General features: G+C 48.2%; 1 protein-coding gene across 3 annotated transcripts in view; it reads right to left on the bottom strand.

The window, feature by feature from the left end:
- The window catches only part of mri (BTB/POZ domain-containing protein mrityu), a 214,235-nt gene that overhangs the window by 21,986 nt on the left and 173,649 nt on the right, over window positions 1–18,600 (bottom strand). The window contains exon 3 of one of the 3 annotated variants that reach the window (XM_075674588.1): window positions 11,697–11,792. The exons of 1 other annotated variant lie outside the window; for it this stretch is intronic. In XM_075674588.1, the coding sequence (XP_075530703.1) occupies window positions 11,697–11,792 (96 nt within the window). Of the gene's footprint in view, window positions 1–5,908; window positions 6,067–11,696; window positions 11,793–18,600 lie in introns of those variants that run through there. One more of the 3 variants, XM_075674589.1, reaches the window with a different exon arrangement.

Below are 18,600 nucleotides of genomic sequence, written 5' to 3'. Positions count from 1 at the left end.
GAAAAAAACGTTTGCCGATCAACGGAGCATGAAAAAGCAAGGAAAATAGCCAACAAGATATAAGTAAAACCCAAAACGGAACAAAGGCAAACCAAGCACACTTGCGAAAACTAGCGCGACGTAAGAGAGGAGCATGCCTGGAGCGAACTCGTGCGCTAAGTGTAAAATGCCAGTGCGCGCCGATCGAGGACGGGAACAAACACGAATGTTAAACACGTCCCATAAAGAAAACAACACAAGCGCTGCAGCCACCCACGCAAGAGGAACGTAAAATGGAAAAGAATACAGCGCCCCAAGACAAGCAGGAAAGAAAAAAAAGAAAGATACAAAGGGTGTTAAGAGCTCTTTTTTCACCGCACGCCTCATGACAACCCCCCCCCCCCCCTCCACCTCCCTCTACTTCCTGCCTCTCACGCCAACCGGGCACCTAAGCCTAACGAGGCCGACAGCTGTTGCGCGCCTGCAGACGACGAAAGCAGCACCGACGCGTAAACTGCCGCCTGCCTCCGCCGAGACCCGCAGAGGCAGGCGTTGCGCCCGTCACCCACCCTTCTCTTTATGCAGCAGCCGCACTTGGCTGTCAGTAAAGAGTTGCTGGCCAAGCGTGCAGCGAGTCACCGGGCGTGAAGCGTACACACGTATAGTTCGCACACACACCGTGTCATTCGAACGTACACCACCTACACCGCCTACACACACTCGCGCTGAATCCGAGACGGAGAACCATCACGCAAGCCTGCAACGTGCAAGAGACAGCGACCATGCGAGATAGCGCCGGTTTGATGCCCAAGCCACTCGGGAGCCAATCGAGGCAACCTAGGCCGCGCGATAATATGGTAAGCCTGCGTGTAAGGCGGCACGTCAAGCGAATTGTGCGCGAAGGTCACGTGATTTGTGCTTTACTGGGTATACGATGGTATACCGACGAGTGTGGCCGGCAGAGTGTCATTTACAATTACCGACTGTTGCGCCAGTTGATCACGAATTTTGAACTACTGAGCGCAAAGTTCCCGGCTTACACTGCCGCGTGTTTTGTATGGGTGTCCGTCCGCCCGCTTCGACGTCGTCGGCCGTGTTTACACAACCAGCGCGATGGGCGCTCAGGTGAGCGTAGTCCTGCGCAAATTGCTCAAGTGTCGCCAAACTAACTGCCAAGGCGACAGGGCGCAGAAACGTGACGAATAAACTTCAATAAGGTGAGTGAGCAGAATGGATAAGGTGTTTCATAGTAATCACATCACAAAAATCACTTCTCAAATCACATACACAGTCTTCATTCTAAGCATGCGGCACTTTTCGTACTATGAGAGCCTACTGAACAATTTCTACCTATAGCTTGTATCGTTTCATGTTTTTTTTTCGGCAGCACAGGTTTATCAATGTTATTACTTATTTCTACCGCTAACTTGTTGATGGCTTTAAAGGGAAGCTGAAACACTTTTCGAAAAAATGAGTTCTCTGCGGCATTCTACAGTTTTGAGTCCCCTGAAGACGAATATCTGGTTCAAAAAGGGCAGAAACAAACGCAAGCGGCTGTTTTTTTATGAAAACGCGCACGAGCTCCTCAGGGCATCGGGCGAACGCCGCTGTTGCCCGTGATTGGTCGGGGCCGCTGTGACGTCATTCGCGGCAGTCGCCGGTCGGCGCCGCCGTTTCAGAGCGTAGCACGCTCTTCTGTTCTGGCTTCATAGCTGAGTTGTAAGCATTATGGAACGTTCTCGCTGTCTCGGGCAGCTTGTATTTTCGCCGTACATGTTCGAACCGACAGCCGATACGGAAAACGATGGCGGCAACGGCGGCAACGACGATGTAGAGTGTGCCAACAGCGAGAGCGATGTGTGCACCTTCTCGCGCGTTGGAAATCTTAGCTGGTACGTATGTTTCTTTTTTTTCATATAGCTGCACGTTCCAATGACGAGAGAAAAATGCGCTAAAGTGTCACTGGGAACATGCTGCTGGAAGAATGCCGAAGCACTAACTTCTCATTAGATTGTAAACACGGGTGCAATTCCGCGATGTCAAGCACCTTGCCGCTGCTTGTCTAAAGTCCCGTGGTTTTTTGAGTGTTGATACACGATCGCGAACATAACTGCCGCGTTTCAAAGCGCGCACATGCAGTGCTGCGAGGTACAGTCATGGAAGTTGCTTATCATACACATCCAGAGATGGCCGGAGGTATTATATGTGCAATTTCACACTATAGTTCGACGACTTTGCGATTGTGACTCGATCAAGAATCGGTATGCGTGCTCCATGCTAGTGTTGACATAAAGATATTAGGCAGTTTTGACACCACCGTGTGGTAAACCCGATAACTGCAAGCGTACGTCGAATGTCACTAGGCAAGCCTATACTCCATTTCATACCTCAGGTGCAACGCTGTGGAAGCTACGTACGAAGTCCGGTCACCAAAATTTATTACTGCGCGCGTTTCCGTCTATGCTTCGCAGCGTGCCAGCGGCGTTTGCTCGCGCGAGCATGCACGTGAAGCTGCCGCGACGGGCTGCAATTAAAATATGCCGAAAAGAAAATTGATTTAAAAGAACATGTTAGCAGCTGTATAAGTACACGGATTGTTTCTATGGGTAAATTCTTTTTTTTTTTCATTCAGGACTGAGCTTATATATGGAAAATTTTCTCAAAAATCGGGTCAAGAAACACCGGACTTTTTTTAAGTGCGAACTCAGCCACTGCAAGAAGTATCTCAAGCCTCCACAGCGTTGCGCCTGATGTATGAAACGGAGTGTAGCAACGCTAGCAACAACGCGTTTCCGCATTTGTCGTAAGGCTATTCGGCTATCGCGGAAATGGTCGGTGCACAGCACAGTTGATTTCGTCGGCACGAACTTATCTCTCCTCACCGCACGGACCCACTGCGCTGCAAGCTTCTTGTCCTTCGGGAATCTGTGAAACACCACATCGTCTCGCCCGCCTGTGTTCGCGCAGCCGAATGCTGCACAGAACGAGGGCATGTTGGGCGCCCTTGGCTGTAGGCACTCACGCAGCACCGAAGGAAAGAACAGTTTACGAAAACCGCAAAAGAAAACAAACGTGAGCGGCGGCGGCGGCAGATCTCTCGTAGCGTCGTTCAGTAAAGCGCAGGACGGAAAGAGGCATGCCAGTACATGCCAGCACGCCGGTCCGGCAGTTCGGTCCCCGCGAATGACGTCACTCTCGCCGGTTCTCTCCTCTGGCAACCACCTCACCCGGCGCTCCGGGAAGCGATGGGGGCGTGTCCGCGGGGGTGATTTAGAAAGCGATTTCCGCCCTTTATATTAACAAAACGAAGAAAAAAATTTCGGAACCGTGAATTATTAGGTCTGTTCTTCCCAATCCCAGCAATTCATGGAAATTGAAAACCGTTTCAGCTTCCCTTTAACCCAATCCGGCTGGCGTTGGCTGGTGCGGTATACCGTAGTGCGAGCTGTCCCTTTCGACGCCGTGGGGTTTGCACGCGCGTACGTTAGATTCGCGCTGTCGACTCCCATGGGTGTCAGAACATGATTCTTAGCTGCTTCTACGAGACGAGCCCCAGCGAGAAATTTGCAATCGCTGCGTCCTGTTGCTGTTAAATTCCGTCGCCAACCAGATATACAGTGCTATTCGCTTTCCTTGGCGCCATGGCCTTACGATAATGCCGAATATGCTCACTCAGAAAAATAATATGAGAAATGTTTATTGGCATGTTTTTGGCGTACGCTTTGAAACGAGGCGGACACAAATAGCCACCTAGCCTACTTGATTTATTAAGGTTTTGCAACGTCGAGTACAATTCAACGTCGACCAGCACATTTTTTTCTTAAACTGCGAGGCTTTTCTTTCAAGAACTTCTTGGTCGGCAAGTTGGTATTGATTCATCACACCTATTTTTGGTGTTATAATTCGTTATACCTTTTCTTTCGAGGAACCCTTGTGATTTCCTCTGTAGCAATTGCTACGATTGGGTTGATGTCTCATTCTCCCTTAATTAATTCCATGCACAGAGTACGCATATCCAGGTGCTGAGCGCATTGCACACGTAGCCTTGTAGTACATATACACAATAGATCATCCGCATTTTTATACGGTAGTTACAGTGAAAAAAACAACAGAAACTTGTGCAGTGTGTCGTGTAAACGACTTATGTAGACTTTCGCTTAGAGACGCCAAATCGTTGGTTGTTTAGTACTTCAGGCTTTGTTGAATTTCCTTTCTTTATTTTTTCTACCTTTTTCTTCCTGTTTGCTAAGCTTTCTGCTATTACTGGGGCATTTCGTTTTCTCACCGATTGCCCCTGATCTTACGCATCTGGTCCGCGGTATTACGCGAATTTATTAGAGACCTTTGGCGTGTCCGCTATTCCGGCAAACCGGGGCGGTTTGGGCGGATTACCGGATGGTCGGGGGGCGTAAACGTGAGCGGCCAGATTGGTGGCGCCAGCTGGTGGTGCAAAGCTCAACCACCCGAACACAGTGCCAATTACTATATTCTTCTTAGCTGGGGTGTAAGTTTTTGACAGCGGCGTAATTGTTGTGAACACAATTACGCCGCTGCCGAAAATTTGCACCAGCAGCGAAGCAGAATAAAGTGGGTTACTGCAATTTTAGCTCTGTGTTTGTCTGATTGAGCTCTACAACACCAGGCGGCAGCACCGCTCCGGCCGCTCGCGTTTACGCCCCCGACCATCCGGCAATCCGCCCAAATCGCCCCGGTTTGCCGGAATAGCGGACACGCTAAAAGTCTCTATTGTTGTGTACTGTTCCGGTATTACGTGTAATATTGTTTCGTCGGATCTGAATCCTGCACTGTTACTAACGCCTCTGTACTGATAACGTCATGCCGTCTGTTAAAACAAGGTATTAACGAATTGTTAAGTCGTTTCTGCGGCTGTTCTTCTTAGCCTCCTCCATTTATGTGGACAAAAAGAAACTACATGAAGTTTAAGGAAGCACCTCGGAAAGAGGAAACTTGAAAGGAGACTAAAATGAAGACGGGCCAGAACTGGTGGGCGACCAAACGAAGGTCGAAGAATGTACTCTCTACAGTAAAACCGTGTGGTACTTTAAAGGACCTTAGGAAAATGAAAGCACGAATTGATGCTAATCTCGCACTACCTGCTAGCGTAGTCGATCCCAGTGGGGAAGTATTTCTACAGTAGTTACTACGAACGCTACGCGGCTGTATCTGCGAAACATGTTATTTACCTGTCAGGGGCGACGTCTCTAACGTACACAGAGTGTTTCAGCAGGCTGTTTCAAAAATATTTTAACAATGCCTGTAGCGGGTAGCACAATTCTAGTCCACGGGCTAGTCTACTCGAAGAGGCCGACATTACTTGCAGAAAAGAAATTTTAAATGCATATTCGACTAATTAACAAAAATACACCGATTACGTTTGTAACTAATTTCCTTACGGCACATATTGCAATTTACAATTTCTAGCGGGTGACACTGCAAGACATATCTACAAAAATGAATTGTGTGGATGATACCATTTACGAGATATGCACCGTCAAACTTCCGGTAATAAGTGCACTGTCGTCCCACTTACTTTCTTGACAAAACGTTGCTTCTTCATAACGTAATTAGTTAAAAGCTTAATATTGAATTTTCGTTATTTAGTCGATTATGCCTTCCAATCTTTTAGTGCACGCCCACCTCTTCAATTAGACCAGCTCATGGACTAGAATCGTGCTACCTGCCATAGGAAATAATAAAAAAAAGATTAGTGTTCGCTGAAACACCCGATACATACACATTTCATTTTACCTCCACGTTCTATTAAAGCAGCCCAAGTATATAAAACCTTGCCAAGGGCACTCCTAGAAATTTCTATTTTTTTTATGTAGTCAGCGAACAGTGACACTGCTCCATTTTCGGTTCTATGACGAATAATCTCGCCCTTTAACCCCCCCCCCCCCGATCTCACCTCACTGTCGCCAGCTGTACCCATGGACCTAAGCGCTGCCTACCAATGCGCTCTTTCAAATGGGACCTCGACAAGCGCTGGCGTAACTTCAGCGCAGAAAACGAGTTGCGTTCATCATTACTGACTCGTGTTTGCGTCAACATCACGACTTATGCCTTGTGCGTCGCAGCCGGTAGCGCCGACGCAGATGTCCGAGTTGGATTTTTCTCCTGCCGGCTCGCGTATAGCGCAGTCGTTGGAACTGCAGGCGTGTGTATATTCAAAACAGCTGCGCAGCCTTCTCGCGCGCGTAATGAAATGGCACGCGCGCGCACCCAGCTTCACGAGCAGACGAAACGCAAACACAGACGACGCACTTCTGCTTCGCCCCAGCGAATGCGTGCAATGCGCCTGCCAAACACGGCACGTGTGCGTAAACAGAAGACACATGCGCGCGCGCGAAAGCGGACGAACCTCATTGCGACGTAAGTATGCGCTTCCAACATGGTAAGCAGACCACTCGGCAAAAGCAGGCGCTGATTAAAGTTCAGCGCCGTTTTTCACCCGGAGGGTTTGGAAAAACTGAACCGCGACGACCCTTTCGCAAATAAGAGCAGACGACGCGCAGCGTCGAATCACACACACAAAAGCCTGTTATTACTGCGTACTTGAGACATCGGGGGAATGAAACTGGCACCAGGTACGCTTCCGCACAAACACCAATGAAAAGGTGATGTAAACTAAAGACGCGCAGAGAAAGGCGACGATGCAGAAGTGAAGCACCGTTGCAGAAGACGGCACACCGAGCCTTTCGTTCCGGCTTTTAATTAAATAACGCGGCTTCATCTAGGCTGCAGTAAAACTAACTTTGGGAAGCTGGTTCACGCTTGGACAAAAAGGCAGCGCGACTGAGAGGTGAAGAAACAGAAAGCTACATCACAAGCATCGAAAATGAACAAATACATAGGGTTCTTTCTATCACTCTTGATATAAGCACTTGTGAGGAAAAAAAAAAAAAACCCGCCACCCCTTTCCTTACCGCTTCAACTGTGCGCTCATTTTCGGTGATTTTACGTTCTAACGTATCATTTAAAGACGAATTATATCCAACGTGTAACTAGATACACGAGTACATTAAATCTAACCTGATCAACCATGTTTTGAATGGAAGTAGAGCAAAAATAATTGCTGACAGAGTTTTTGCGAATTCTTAAGCGAAACATCACATTAGCATTTGAAGAAGCATGAATGAAAGTAATAAGATTAGTTCCCAAACAACCGTAAGTTCGACGACGCAAAAAGAAGAGAGAGAGAGAGAGATTACGCAGAGGGTAGTAAGGATGAATATTAGCAAGCAATAGTGATGCTCATGCTCTGCGGGAAAGCCGTGATTTCGCAAATGTGAAAACGGCTAAGCACCTATGGTGCAGAGAACATTTGTTCCTACTTATCCTAGCAAGCACCTGGTTACCTTTTTTTACAGCTTTCTTTAGGCTGCCGAAGCAATATGGTTGCCACGTTGAGGATCGTGCCGTAGCCTCGTCATACGTGATTATAGTGCTGGATCAGCTTTCTTTTTTTTTTTTTTGGGGGGGGGGGGGGCGAGCAAGCTCGAGCTAGTCATGCGCCTGGAACTTGGGTGCTTTGTGTACAGTACTTGAACAGCACTATACAGTGATCTACAATGCACTACAGCGCTGTGCAGTAGTGAACAATGGCAGTTACAACAGGGGGGGGGGGGGGGGCTGCTCAAAAGACAACATATGAGACTGCCAGTGAAGCTTCTGCCGAAGGTCGGTCTCAAATCGACGGCGTGCGAGTGAAAACGGTGAAAAAAAAAATTAACCTGCTCTTGATATTAGTCCAACAAAATTATCAAGACAACACGCACTCCTGAGCATGTCGTTAACGGCATATCGTTAGAACAGCGCAGACGTCGGATCAGAAAATCAGATAACGCGACAGGAGGTTCTTTGTATTCACTGCGTCTGTCGTCAAAAAATTATGTTTCCCAGGCCGACCAAAGCGCAAATCTTGCCTCATTACATTGAGGAAGTGCTAGGAGCACATGGAGGCTAGTGTCGACGATACGTCCAGGCGAAGTTTTGTTTTTTCCCAGCCTCCACAATGAGCCGAAAATTGATAAATCCGATCAATAGTTCATGTGCAGCCGTCATTCCATTCGGTGCACGGTGTCGTTCGCGGGAGAATTCGAACGACAATGTTTGACAACGACGTGTCGGAACACTGCCGATCAAATTAATCGTTTTCTTTGGGCCCGATAGAGAGAGAGAGTTAATGGGTGCGATCAACACCACCTAGATAGCACAAGGCCTTTCACTTCGATCCATGACGTCATGTTACCTGGCCCGACTGCCCTAGAATCTAATGGGGATGCTCCCGAGTAGGCAACAGTGATTTTGACGTCGCCGCTTTCATCACGCCAGCCTTGTCAATGGAAATTTTGGGCCAGGTAGCGTGACGTCATCGATCGGAGTAAGCAGGCCTTGTGCTATCTAGGTGGCGTTGGTGCGATACAGGGTGCTCGAACTGTCATGCACCGAGATTTAAAAGCACGCAAATGCCACGCAGCTGGGCAGAACCAGAATAATGCTGTTTGCCGTCGCTTGGAGATATTCAGGTTATTTTTTCCCCGATTCCGCCTAATTACATAATTAGTCTAAATTAATCGAATTCTCAAACATTATAGTTAGATTAAATGTGTCAATGAGAGAACGAGCGCCCAGTCGCGCGGTAATTTCACGCGTATTGCCGGGCTTGTTTCACGCTCGCAAAAACACTTTTATGCAGCGCATGTTGAGCAGCAGAAAACTGTATCGGGAGTGTTTCATGATGCTGTCCAATCTACACCAATTACGTAATTAGGCATATAACATTAGTTCTGTCCAGCTACGTCGCATTTGCATATTTTTACATGTTGATGCATGATAGTTGGGGCACCCTGTACGGCATCTCTTTTCTGTTAAGATTACTGCTAATACAAGAAACAACGTAAAAGAGAAAATACAAAATAGAAGGAAGGAGAGAGCTTGCGTGATGAGTGAGTGAGTGAATGCGCGCTTCTAACCCTCGCAAGAACACACCCCCAACTGCCACGCACAACGAAAAAAGAAATTGCAGAAAGAAAACTGCTGAAAATTACTCCCGCACTGAATTTTCAACAGGACCAGGCGACGAAAGACAAACCGGCAGTACAAACACGGACAAAGCTGATCCCTCAGCCGAGACGGGCGTGGCGACATCCCGCGCACGCGTCATCATTCGCTGCTGCTCTTCCCTCGCCGTTCTAGTTGCGCAACTAGTTTTTTTTGCTTTCCCCTTTCTTTCCTCGCTTTCCTTTCTTCAAGTTTCCACGTCTCGCAATCTGCGGCGAGCGGCGCAGCTGTGTTGCTTCGGGGCCGCCTTCTTGTATCCTCCTGCTGCGGCGCGTTCCTTCGCAGCCGTCGCCCGCATCGCTCCGAGCTGGGCGTTGCTCTCTAGTCCCAAGGTCGCGAAACTTCGTGCGTGCCTTCCTGCAGCGAGGACCTTTCGCGTCCACGACGTCGCTTATCGTAAATGGGACACTATAACGAGGTGCGTTAGGTTAAGCCGCGTCAGGACCCTCATTAGGCGCCGTATCCGACCCCTAGTCCTTTTTTTCAATAAAGACGTTTTGTCCCCCCGCTCTCTCCCTAATCAATGGTCTCGGATTTAAACGAAGTTTTACCGTTTAACGTCTCCAAACTGCGCAGCGGTTTGTGAGGGAGACCGCAGTTGATGGACTTCATTCTGAGCACGTGGGGTCCATTAAAAATAACGAGAAAAACGTGAAGGAGGGAAACCGAGGTGCCCGATGTATTTTTCTTTTTTTACGCGCAAGCGTACACGGCCAGTCTGTGAAATCGGCGACATTTATGTCTGTCGCCGTGAGGGAAGCGGGCGCCGGAGGAGGAAAGATGCCTGGGGGTGCAGGAGAGAGAACGGAGACGCGTCACATCGTCGATACCAGTGTAGCGTCCGCGCCATTTCCGTTCGCGCTTGGACGCTGTGGTGCTCGTTGTGCCCGTTCGCGGCGTCTCTTCTGCGCGTGCGCAGAAATACGGGCATGCGCTCGGGAAAGCAACGTTACCCAGAGGAAAATTTAGCTGGCGTTTAACGAAGCGTAGCGGTAGAGGAGAGTAAAGGAGAGTCGGCGGAGAGAGGCGCCCTGGGTTTGCGCTCCTGTGGCATTTGCGACGGCTTCTGCGTGCCCTATGGACGTACCGGGTTCGTCTCGCGATCGAGAGGCCGAACGAGAAGGACGGAGCAGCGACAAAAGCGGCGGCAGACCGAGCGCGAGTCGAGCGACGCCTAAGTCATCGACAAGCGTCGGGTACGATCTGAACAAGTCCGGCGACAATTTGTGGCGTCTGCCCTGATTACGCGTACAATTTCTACAGTGGTAACTCAAAAATAAAAAAAAAAACACGGTCACGTGTAAACCGGTATATAGTGCGTGTTCAATTATCAGCAAAAAATCGTAATCAGTTAAGCCGAGAAATCATCGAAGCGAAATTGAATGACAGGTGTGGTGACACCTGCGTGTCAAAACCGTCTATCGCCCTTTCCAGCGAGGAGCTATTCTTGAGCAGAGACAGGCATTTTCTGCGGGCGGCGCACACTTGATGTGTCACAGATTGTGCTGTACATGCGGTCACTCGCTTCAAAATAAAACAATCTTGTAAGTCTGCGCTCGCATGTCCCGACCCGTGCGCAAAAAGCTGCATTCATGTCCTACCAACATGCCCGAACAGTCACCTCACTAGACATGTGGGACCTTCGTCTTTGTCCGCTGTCCTGTTTTACTAGATCACAATATACGCTCTTTCAACAAAGCTAATGGAATACCAACTAGACAAATCAGCCAGCCTGCTTTGAACGTAACGTCGTTGGGTGAACATTCTGTCAACGTCACAGCAACCATTAGCAACGCACAAGAATGCAAGTGCTGCCGTAATTCGCTTCCTAGCGCGTTACCGACGTTTACACGTAAGCGACATGCGCGAAATTCGATGTAATGCGTCATCAACATCGTGTTCGTGTAAGCAGCTACTAAAGAAGAAAGCAGTTACTAAAGCGAAAGCGAGGCATACACAATATTCACATCATTAATAGTATTAACACTTTGATATACCTTAAACCCCTTGCTCACAGGAAGTGAGACGCGTCCATTAGTTTTAATTATTTAAAATTAAATTATGGGGTTTTACGTGCCAAAACCACTTTCTGATTATGAGGCACGCCGTAGTGGAGGACTCCGGAAATTTCGACCACCTGGGGCTCTTTAACGTGCACCTAAATCTAAGTACACGGGTGTTTTCGTATTTCGCCCCCATCGAAATGCGGCCGCAGTGGCCGGGATTCGATCCCGCGACCTCGTGCTCAGCAGCCTAACACTATAGCCACTGAGCAACCACGGCGGGTTCCATTAGTTTTGAGACACCTGAATCTAATATCCTTTCGGAAAGGCGCTACGCAGAGGGATCAGGTTTCGCCCGATTTTCATAAATCGTGATCGGGGTCTGAAAATCGGGCGTTATCCGGTTCTTGCCCGAATAAGGACCGAGTTATAAACAGCCACACCACATACACACACACAAGCACACATACAGCAAAGCAGGTTAAGTTTCGCAAAGAATGCCAATAGCATTATTACGACGTCAGTATATACTCCTTCAACGAATGCTATATATATATATATATATATATATATATATATATATATATATATATATATATATATATATATATTGTGTCACGTGCTCCTCACTTGATTCGAGCTGCTGCACTGTCCCGCCTTCCGTCCTCGTCTTCCAGCTTGCTCACCAGGCACGGCTTGAGCTTGGCGCCACCGCTGCCGGAGAAGCTGAAGAAGGGAGAGGGGGGAAATTATGTATATACATGCCATCATTCACAGAGTCAACATTTCATTTCCCAAAGCGCAGCACCTACGCGAGCCCGAACAAGCATCAAGTTTTCAATGCTAAACTGGAACACTCCTCCGCTGTATCCCCACGAAGCCCGATTCGTCTTCGCTGCACACAACTAAATAAAATCTGACGAAAGCGCGGGAACTTGACGCAAAGTCCACGGTATATGGCGTCTAGAGAGCTTGCCCTTCTTACCCCCTTTCCCCACAGTTGTGAATGGTTGAGCACATGAATTACTAAACGATTAATTACCATAAAACTTAAATTCACTAAATTAAACGTAACATTTACTTCTTCGTGCGAATGTACACTTCGTGGGCAGAAAAAAAAAAATTTGGCAGCGTCACCCGATGGCCGATGCACTGACAGCGATGGCAAGGTTTTTGCGCTGCGCTTAAACATGTCGGACGGTGTTCTAACTATGCACGGACGCGAATATATACCGGGTGTTTCAGCGAATAGTTTCCAATTTTTTTTAAAGGCTGCCTATGGCAGATATCACAATTCTAGTTCATGAGCTCGAAGAGAAGGACATTACCTGAAAAAAAAAGTTGAAATGCATAATTGACTAATTAACAAACATTCGCTAATTAATATCCTACCTAATTACCTTATGGCCCACATTGCAATTTGCAAATTCTAGCCGCGTAGTTCACAAGGCCGATTCACTTGGAACGAATTCTCAGGATGACACCCGTTTCGAGATATTAATTTCCGAACTTGGCGGAGAGATGCATTGGCGTTCCATTTATTGTTCTACAAAAAAAAAAAAAAGAACGACGTTTCATGCATTCACGCACAAAAGTAACTGGAGCGCCAATGCAGTTCTCCGCAAAGGTTGGGAATTCATATCTCGAAATTGGCGTCGTTTTCAAAATTCGTTCCAAGTGGATCCGCCTTGTGAACTACACGGCTAGAATTGGCAAATTGCAACGTGGGCCATAAGGTTATTAGTTTGAAAGTTAATTGATAAATTTTTGTTAATAAGTCGATTATGCCTTTGAATCGGCCGCTTCGAGTAGACCAGCTCATGAACTGGAATTCTGCCATCTGCCACAGGGAACCTTCGAAAATTTTCGAAAGCGCTCGCTGAAGCACCCTGTATAATACGCGCACGCGACATACGACGGTGCGGCGCATATTCTGGACACTTCTAAACGTTCCAACCCTCCGCGTACAGGGCCAGCATATAGTGGCATCGCACAGGTGTCAGCTTGCTGCCCGCGAAGAGGGACGTCTGCGAAATCACACCTTACATTGTGATCACTAAACACTTCTTTGCGCTTTGTGGCGCTCAGCTGACGCACGCGGAGCCCGTTGGGCGCGTCTGGAGAGCTGAGGTTCCGAGCGCTGTGGCTCTGCGCGCAATTACAATTTCGCGAATCTAACAGTCGATACCGGATGGACTCGTGATCCACTAGAATTTCCTCATTACAATCAAACACTTACCTAGAATAAGCAATAGGTTAATTAATAAATTCTTGTTAATTATTGCCCTAAATAGCACTTGCAACCAGTTTGACAGCGCCCGCCACGGCCCCTGATCGCTTCGCTCAAGAACAACAATTTTACTTCCAAACGCATATTATTTAAAATTACTTAAAGTTTTCCTAGAAACACCGGGTATTTTTCAATTTTAAGAAACTGGTGCATCTAAAAAAACACCTTGTATACCTTGGTTGTGGCAGTGAAAGACCTGGCAGTACCAAAATTGCAAGTCCAGAATGTAAGTATTTATTTGGCCAAAATATAGTTCAGCACTCAATGCACAACGACGGGCACAGTCATCGGTCGCCGAACATCTGCTCTTCTGGTCAAGTGCGTCGGCTATGCGACTCCTCGTAATGTGCAGCTTAATATCGCTGATGCTCGCGTACGTTCCGGAATGCGCAGTCGCGTCACGCACGCAATCTGATTAGAAGCAATTCTTTCGCTACAGAATGGGTGGTAATATTAATGACATTTCCGAATTATGCAGGCGCGCGCCTTGCGCCAAGCGGTTACTTATTTGTAACAAAGGTTAGCAGGTGAAATGTACACCGATCTGAAAAAAAAAAGGATAAACAATGTACGCGCGTCAAATCGAAATCTAGCATTCTACCCATCTCCGCTTTATCTCCCAATGTTATCTATCCATGTCTGCGAGAATATCGTTCCCATCTCTTCCCAGCTTTTTTAGAGCACAGCTCTTACGGGCTCATTCCTGCCTTTAGCGTCGGCGTCCCTCGGCGTAACCGAGCAAACGAGCACAGCGAAGGATGAAAGAGCGAACGCGGAGCGCAGCGGAGGCGTGAAAGACGGCGACCGCGAAGAGAGCGCGAGGAGGAAAGTAGGGAAGGATGGAGCAATGGAACCATGCGGCTGAAAGCGGGGGAGGAGGGTAAGGCGAAAAGCGTGAAAAGAAAAGCATAGTGCCGCGCAAGACGGGCGCTGCGGCGACGAGCGCTACGAGATGGCGCCACAGTGGCGCGCCGTCCGGTACCATATATGGAAACAAAGCGCTGCCTGCGCGGAGGTCTGCCTGCGGCGGCTGCTGTGAATCGCACGCACGCGCTGCCTCTCGCCATCTACTGATTTGGAGACAGTCGCGCCACACTTCGCTCCGTTTGAAATGTGCCCCACCAGACATATTGTCCGCACCAGCCAATATATCGAGAAATGAAAATACGTATAGAGCGGCGCTCAAATTTCGCATTAAAAAGTATCGTAATAGTCGGTGAATTCTTTTTCATCAACACTCCGATCGTCCCTCCTATCGCCTTCGAATGAATCCCTCTTGCACTCGTTGGCCTCCTTTGCTGATACTCCGTGCAATGATGCCACGTAGACCACGACTAGGCAAAAAAGGACACCGTGAACTTAAGCCCACATTCATAATTTCACACAGCAGTCATACACTAGAGGCCACCTCAGTGAGAAGAAAATGCCGGAAATGCCTTCTTTATACTTCTTGGTAATCGCAATCGAAAAGCCACGAGCGTGGACAAAATAATTTTGCGAATCACTCCCATCTGAACCAGAGCACGCAAGCCACTGAGTGTACGGCATGACGTGAAGTAGATAGTAGAAAAACATAATTTAAGCCATATTAGTGAATTATCTTAATACGATACTCCAAATTCCACTTTCAACGCGAGGACAGATTTGCATGGTAAGCTAGAAAAGACGCAAGAAGGAAAGACCAATGGCGACGACACCGTGAAGCTTACGTACCAGCTGGCAGTGACGGTCGCGGAGAGCCGACCCCTTATACGTAGCGCCGCCAGAAAAGGCGGACCCGCGAGACACCCACCGAAGCCTTTAATGGCGGTGGAAAGAACAGCGAAGGTAACATGACGACGATAAAGATGCGCGCACCTCTTAGCGCCAGCCGCGGAGGCAGCTGCTCACGAGCCACTCTTTTTCTTCATCGTCCGCTTATCTCCGACAGCCTCTTGTGCCGCAAATGTGGTGACATCTAGTTCCAGGCGATTTAGCTTCTGCGCTGGCCTCTTGAAGACTGCCTCCCTATAATCGAATTAAATAGGCACGCGAAAGTGGGTCACCGCCTGGCTACACCAGTGGCCAGGATAACTTGGCCGTGTTAGTAATGTGGACTATTACGATGTCGCGAACCTTTAAATTTCTTGAGTGATGCGTAGAGAGATGAGCCGATGGTAGTCTCGGCAAATATTCGTTTTTCCATCGCTTGCAGAAGTCATTCACCATTTCTTGCCGATGTTGAAAGCGCCGCTGACATTCATTGCCATCGTGGCTGGTTGCTCGGTCTGTCACCGTCTTTCCAGCTCGTTACGTCGTAAGTTGATGGCCCACTAGGAAATGCGCTGGCGTGAGGGCTGCAGGCTCGCCTGCCTGAGTATCACAATGTGTTAGTGGCCGTGAATTGAGCACCGCTTCAATCTCAGTCGTAATAGTTGAAAGTTCTTCAGCGCTCAAACAGCTTCGACCTAAAGCTTTGCGGAATGCCATTTTTACGGTTCGGACCAACCGTTCCCACCAGCCTCCCCACCATGGGGCCGCTACGACGATAGACTTCCACTGAATTCTTTGGTTCGCAATGTAAGCCTGGAAGTCGTCTTGTCGTAGTACTTTCCACATTTTTATAGCTGCCGCAACGTTCTCTTAAAGGTTAAGGCACTGTTGGAATAAATGGTACTTGGAGGTCCCCTTCTTGCAATGAAACGCCGGAATACCAAGAGGAACGCAGGTGAAGACATATCTGAGACCAATTCCAAACGCAAGGCTCTTGTTACTGCACATGCGAAAAGTACGATGTGCATTTTCCTATCGGAGCTCTCAGGTGACTTCGCATACAACGGTCCGGCGAAATCAAGTTCGGTAGTGTCAAAACGTTTCGTCCTTTCGACCCGGCAGACTTGAAGCGGCAGGGACGGCGTCACAATGGGTTTTATGCGAAAACGGACGCGTAGCAGGCACCGGTTAATTGATTTATTAGCCGCTTGCTCTGCTCTTGAGACCCAGAATCGTTCGCGTACGTTGTGTCTCACCATCGTTACTTCTCCGTGTATGACTCGACGATAGCCATCCGCAAATACCCGCTCGCGGTGAAACGATGTCGACTTGGTAGTCGCAATGGATGCTTCGCATCCCCGCTGTCTGTCAGGTTTTGTGGCCTTCCTCCGATTCGTAGAAGCCCGTTCTGTCGAGAAATGGGTGTAATTGTGCTACCCATGAATTACTTGGCGCAGCTCGTCTTTCTACTAGCCAACTCCTCCCTTCGGGAAACGATTCAGTTTGAACTTGCCGGATTCAATATCTTTCAGCTGCCAATATTTCTTCAGCAGAGATGACTGCAGCTCTTTTAATCTTGCACTTAACGCTGGAGACCAAGCGCTGCGCCCATGCTGTTACGTGGCGCAGCTTGTGCAGTGAGCTGAACTTCGTGGCGTCCAGCAGTGGGGCTAACTGCACCGGATTTCCTGCAGAGCGGAGCGTCGTTGGTTTTGTTGCTGTTATACCTAGGATGTCGCTGATTTGGGGCTGTGAATACTTCACAGGTTGCCATTTTTCTGGGTCCTTACTCAGCCAAGCTGGTCCTTGCCACCAGCCTACATCGCTATACAGTGCATCTAAGGAAACACTTCGGGTCAGTATATCAGCAGAATTGGTTTCTCTTGGAAAATGCCGCCAGCTACCTTCCGGAGTATTAGACAATTTATTCGACGCGGCTCTTCGCAAAAAACATTTAAAGTTGAAGGCGCTCGCTCTAACTATACCAGCACTATGGTTGCGTCAGTCCACAGAAAACAGTGCGCTCTTGGCATGAGATCGCCGCAGGTTTACACTATATATTTTAAGAGCTCGCTTCCTGCTAACGCACCCATTACCTAGTCGAGGCAAGGATAGAGCTTTTACTGGGGCTATCCTTGACTTGCCTACAATGCGAGTGCTAGCCACACTCCCATTTACATCTTCGCGAAGGTATGTACAAGCTCCGTACGTTTTTGTGCTTGCGTTGACGAAAAGTGTAGCTGAATGTTACACGGTTCTGCTACTCCATTCATGAGGTGACGGAGGACGTTTTCTTGCGGCAGACAAATTAACTCAGGGTGTCTACCAAGTTGACATTTCTAAATTCCCTGAGTTTTCCAGGTTTTGAGCGCTTTTGCAAAATTCCCTGAGTGATGCAGAGCTATGTTTTATGTCAAGACGATCTGAAACCATATCGCCCGATGCTGTCACTCTCTAGTAAACATAGAAACAAATTTAAGAAAAAAAAACAATTTAATCCAATTTGAATACTAAGGAGAATAGTTTATGGTGTTCAAAAAGAGAGTAGAAGGGAGAGGTTAGTAAAATGCGCAGCAAATAAAATGTCTTCGAAAAACATTGCAAATCGAGTCGGACATTCTCAAATACGAATGAAAAGGAGATGCATACAGAAGCTAACATTTTCGAATATGAGCCATTTCTATCAACTGATAGCGAGCTCAGTGGTATGAGGCCCGAACTTTTTCACAATTGAGATGCTCTCTCTACAGCTCGTAAGTCAACCTCAACTGTCCTGACATACTCTCAGCCAGCGCACGACGCCTCAGTGTTGTTTTTCACTGCTTTAAAGAGTTTATTTTAGTTTTGATGAGGGACACCTGCATCTCGGCATCAGCCAACACTGTTTTTTGAGCTCAAGCCTCTTCAAAACCGCGGCAGCACGCTTCCTTTCCCGTTCATTCCTCAATGCGTAGGTCCTTTCTGTTCTTGTCCTCCTCTCGCCACTCTTTCGCCCCACGGACCATTTGAAGCATCTTCTTGGTCAGATGCACGGTCCACGTTCGATTTTTCGAACTCCCTAGGGGTCGCGAAAACGTCCGAAAAATCGGCCAGTTGGAAAAAATAAATGCATGCCATTTACTTACCGCCCTTAAGGGCTCAAACCGCCACAGGCACATTCAAAAACGCTCTGAAGGCGTGTAGGTACACGTATTAGGTATATCGGTGGTCGTGCTGTCACAAGAGATCCCGGGTGCGCGCGTGTATAATTAAGGAATACATACTGTGTCCCGTGGCAGTAGCCCCTTCCAACGATTGTTATGCTTCACTGCAGCACTTTTGAGTATGCTTCCCCAAGTAACACTCCTGTACAGAGGCGACGCTGACTTTCGGGAACCGGCAGCATGCAACGCGCCGTGCTTTCCAAGCTTCTAAGTCAATCGCGAGGACCACAAAGGCGGAGCCGGTGCCATTGCTGACAGCAGCGAATTCTTTCAAAGAAAAACACGGCAT

This window comes from Dermacentor variabilis, chromosome 11 (assembly GCF_050947875.1).
Source record: "Dermacentor variabilis isolate Ectoservices chromosome 11, ASM5094787v1, whole genome shotgun sequence".
NCBI classification, from domain to species: Eukaryota; Metazoa; Arthropoda; class Arachnida; order Ixodida; family Ixodidae; genus Dermacentor; species Dermacentor variabilis.
Note: the sequence above shows the minus strand (reverse complement) of the source record. Positions and strands in the feature narration are given on the sequence as shown.